At 39.8% G+C, this 4,304-nt stretch overlaps 1 protein-coding gene across 1 annotated transcript in view; it reads right to left on the bottom strand.

The window, feature by feature from the left end:
- ATP6V1E1 (ATPase H+ transporting V1 subunit E1) overlaps window positions 1-4,304 on the bottom strand; it is a 44,327-nt gene that overhangs the window by 26,542 nt on the left and 13,481 nt on the right. Inside the window, exons 3-4 of the mRNA XM_017516874.1 lie at window positions 4,210-4,304; window positions 2,845-2,911 (exon numbers count right to left, since the gene is read on the bottom strand). Of these exons, the coding sequence (XP_017372363.1) occupies window positions 2,845-2,911; window positions 4,210-4,304 (162 nt within the window). The remainder of the gene's footprint in view (window positions 1-2,844; window positions 2,912-4,209) is intronic.

Here is a 4,304-nt window from a genome sequence, read left to right as displayed (position 1 = left end):
GAGACTCCGCCTCAAAAAAAAAAAAAAAAAAAAAATTAGCTAATAAAATATAAACAAGTGATTAAAAAATCCAGGCAAAGAGAAAACAAAGGCAAGAAATAATACGTGAAAATTAGACGTAAAGTCAAATCCACTAAATCTATGGGTTGTTTACATCCAGTTACGAAAAGGTCAGTACACCATCTAAAACAGGGCAGCATCAGAGAACGTATCATCAAAACCATTTCTCTAATATGTTAAATGATCTTCTCAAAATCCTTTCCGCTATTATCAACCTTCAAAAAGGCAGCATAAACAAACAAACCAAATAAAAAACCTAATTCCAAAGCCTATTCACTGGCTAAGATCATAACCTTTTGCTATAACCTTATGTTACAGCCCTTGCTACTTATATGTAGGAATGCTGCCAAGACATGAACAGTACATGCCTCTAAACTTTTTTGAATTGTATAAATAATATCTACACAGATGTCACAGTTGTCATTTTTTACTTTGGGCCTAAATAATGAAAAATCTAGTCAACTGGCTTCCTGGGCATTAGCACCAATAAGCTAAGAAAGCTACACAGGCCTATTATGAGTAGGAAGGGTTATCACTGATGGAGACAGAGAACAGGAACTAACATTTCTTAGATATGATATGCCAAATGTCAGATGCCAGAGGACTTAAATGCGTTCTCTCATTCGGTTCTCCTAAGTCCTCTGAAACAAACATCATAATGAATATAACATATATAATGCATACGAGAGAAAACTGAGGGCCAGAAATAATAATTTAGACAAACGAACATGGTAGAGTTGACATTTAAACTCACAGCTGATTGGCTCTTAAGCCACAAGGCCTTCTACAACAAACTACCTTCCCTGAGACATACTATTATTCTAAAAGCTGCTTCTAAGTTAGTTCAATCAATCCAAGTTGCTAAAGAAATCTGAATCCCTGGAAGGAAATCAACTCCTGATTATTGACACTTTAGAGAAGGCACAAAATAACAGTTGTCCTGAGCTAGTAACATTTTGCAGTCAACATTTCCCCAGGAAACTCTTTACTCTTCCTTTTGCATTTTAAAGGGGTGAACTAATCCCATGTGACAAGATAAATTAGCAAAAGATTTTCTATTTTCCCCCATTCCTGGAGTCTAAAAGCAGATAAAGCACTTAAATTTGGGTCAACTTTTACTATGTGAAGTAATATGGGAGTTACGTTAGTAAGCCATCTCTACAGTAAGTATCAGTCCTTCACACTTGACATCCTCACTGATACTTCCATCTGGAGGTTTCTTGGCCCCTCAAACATGTCCAAAAGTCAAGTCCACCCAGGGATGCCAAACAAACAGAAAAAAGATCTAGTTATTTTTCTTAACAAAACATTTCAGCAATTTCCCATTTTTGTGAACGGACCCACCATTCTCCTAGTTATCCACACCTGATACTCAGAATTTAGTGATGGACTTGGAGAAAAGGTGGAGTCGATCAGTAGTCAACGTCAGACAAGTCTTCCCATAAAATGCATCAACACTAATGCCACTATTCAGTTCTCACAGTCACCATACTAGATCAATCTGGGTTTCTGCTTCTTTCTCATCTAAGAAAACAGTATGTCTTCCATCTAAGTTTTGTATTTTTAAAGTTTTTTTTTCGTATAGGACTTACTCCTAGTAATTTAATATTTCGGTAGCTATTATAGAGAGATCTATTTTTTATTTTACTTGCAAATTGGTTATTATTGGTATGAAGGAAAACTATGTATTTCCTATTGTGTTTACAGACAGTCACATTTCTGGATTAGTTATAGGATCTTATGCTTTTTGAACCTTATATTTTCTGGTTGAATAACCGTATCTGCAAAGATGGTAATTTTGTTTCTTCTATCTCAATATTTATGTAACTCATTTCTCCATCTCATAAGCAATCTAGGTACTCCACAGTCACAATGAGTAACAGTGGAAACGAAGGCATCCCTGTTTGGTTTACGAATATACTCCAAATATCTCTACACTTTCTCAGTGAAGTGGTACGCTTCTGAAAGTTTCTGCCCTCTTCCTTGAAGGATTATAATACTTTCCATAGGCCGGGCGCGGTGGCTCACGCCTGTAATCCCAGCACTTTGGGAAGCCGAGGTGGGTGGATCACGAGGTCAAGAGATCGAGACCATCCTGGTCAACATGGTGAAACCCTGTCTCTACTAAAAGTACAAAACATTAGCTGGGCATGGTGGCGCGTGCCTGTAATCCCAGGTACTCAGGAGGCTGAGGCAGGAGAATTGCCTGAACTCAGGAGGCAGAGGTTGCGGTGAGCCGAGATCGCGCCATTGCACTCCAGCCTGGGTAATAAGAGCGAAACTCTGTCTCAAAAAGAATAAAAATAAAAAATAATAATAATAATAATACTTTCCATAAGGTTTTCTTTCTAGCCTCTTCCCTGTTAAATTTAGCATGCACGCTTATATCATGAACCTTATTTATGATGTTCTCCACAAAACAATACAAAAATATCCATGGCTTTCTGTTGAAAACAGGTGAAGCTCTTTAGTCTCACACTCACGGCCTCTGTATCAGCCTCACTGGTCCCTGCACCCTCATGTACTGTGCCATACACCCATAGTGTGTGCGGTGATCCAGGAGGGTCTTACATGCTCCTTAGATCAGAAGGTCCTTGAATACAGGGCTTGGCTCTTATTCACTCTTGTACTTATTATAATACCTAGTATAATAAATTGTTGAATAAATGTTTTCGCTCTAAAAATTATTTCATCAGCTCCTTAATTAATGGTAACTAGTAATCTACAACAGGCAAACGAATAAACATGTCATAATTTTACAACTAATAGGGGCTAATTACTCACTGTGATAAGGTCATCTCTTGCTCTGAGGACTTTGAGCCTTGCTTGATTCATCAAATTGGACATCTTACTGCAAAATGATATTGAAAGGCAGCATCAGTAACACTTAAAACTGTAGAGAGATGGGTGAGGAAGGTCAGGTCCAGGAACTCTAACTTCTTGCCACTCAAGAAACGTCCTCCCTTTCAGAATATACCTTGCACATGTCTCATCTCAGTGCCTGGCTATTTGGTGAAGTCGCCAGGCCTACCGACTCCAAGTCTATGAAAGTGGTGAAACTAGGCCGGGCGCGGTGGCTCAAGCCTGTAATCCCAGCACTTTGGGAGGCCAAGGCGGGTGGATCACGAGGTCAAGAGATCGAGACCATCCTGGTCAACATGGTGAAACCCCGTCTCTACTAAAAATACAAAAAATTAGCTGGGCATGGTGGCGTGTGTCTGTAGTCCCAGCTGCTCAGGAGGCTGAGGCAGAATTGCCTGAACCCAGGAGGCGGAGGTTGCGGTGAGCCGAGATCGCGCCATTGCACTCCAGCTTGGGTAACATGAGGGAAACTCCGTCTCAAAAAAAAAAAAAAAAAAAAAGGAAGTGGTGAAACTGTTTGGTGAATAGCCCTTGGCCAAGAAGGAGACTTATGACTGGTATCCAGATCACCACACTTACTCTGGACTCATGCGGGCACTCCAACTTCTTGGACTCTACAGACACGAGCATCAGGATTTCATGGATGACCAAAAATGACTAAAGAAGCTTCACGGAAAGGGGAAACCAAATAAAGAAGGGAAAAGAACAGCAAAAAAGAAATAGTGTTGGTCCCTCAAGAGGGAGAATTTCTTCCTCAGTGGCAGAGAGAAGAAAGTGCATTTGTCTTTCCACATATTGGAGGAATGCCATCTTCCTAAATGAAGGTTATTTGGAGGAACACAGTCATCTCCTTGTTGAAACCTCATCTGGTTAAATTGTGGCTAGTTTCTTGAACACATTCTAACTGCAAGATTATTCTGGCCTTGGCCATGTAATGTGAAGTTTACCTAGTTCTCTAATGAAAGGAATACATTAAAAAAAAACAAACAAACCCCGTAGAGAAAGAACTTGAACTCCTAGGCTCAAGCACTAGGTGTCCCAAAGCACTAGAACTACAAGTGTGAGCCACCTTGCCCAGCCTGCAGTTTAATCTTTGAATCCCATGAGGCTTCCATTTTCACAAATGAAGAAAGAGAAGTTAAACAACTTGTCCAAGGTCATATTAGTAGCAGGTGGTCAAGTTAAGCTCTCCATCTATATATGCCTGACTCCAAAGACCTGCTCTGTCTTCATCTCATGACTTCTGAAAACTTCCTTAGCTTAATACTGCAACCAGGATCTACTTACATTTTCTTCTGCTGCTCAATCTGCTTCTCTTTCTTCTCATAATACTCCATAATCTTTAGTCTTTGGGTTTGCACAAGCCGACCTTTTTCTATGTT

Source organism: Cebus imitator, unplaced genomic scaffold, assembly GCF_001604975.1.
Source record: "Cebus imitator isolate Cc_AM_T3 unplaced genomic scaffold, Cebus_imitator-1.0 Scaffold607, whole genome shotgun sequence".
NCBI classification, from domain to species: Eukaryota; Metazoa; Chordata; class Mammalia; order Primates; family Cebidae; genus Cebus; species Cebus imitator.
Note: the sequence above shows the minus strand (reverse complement) of the source record. Positions and strands in the feature narration are given on the sequence as shown.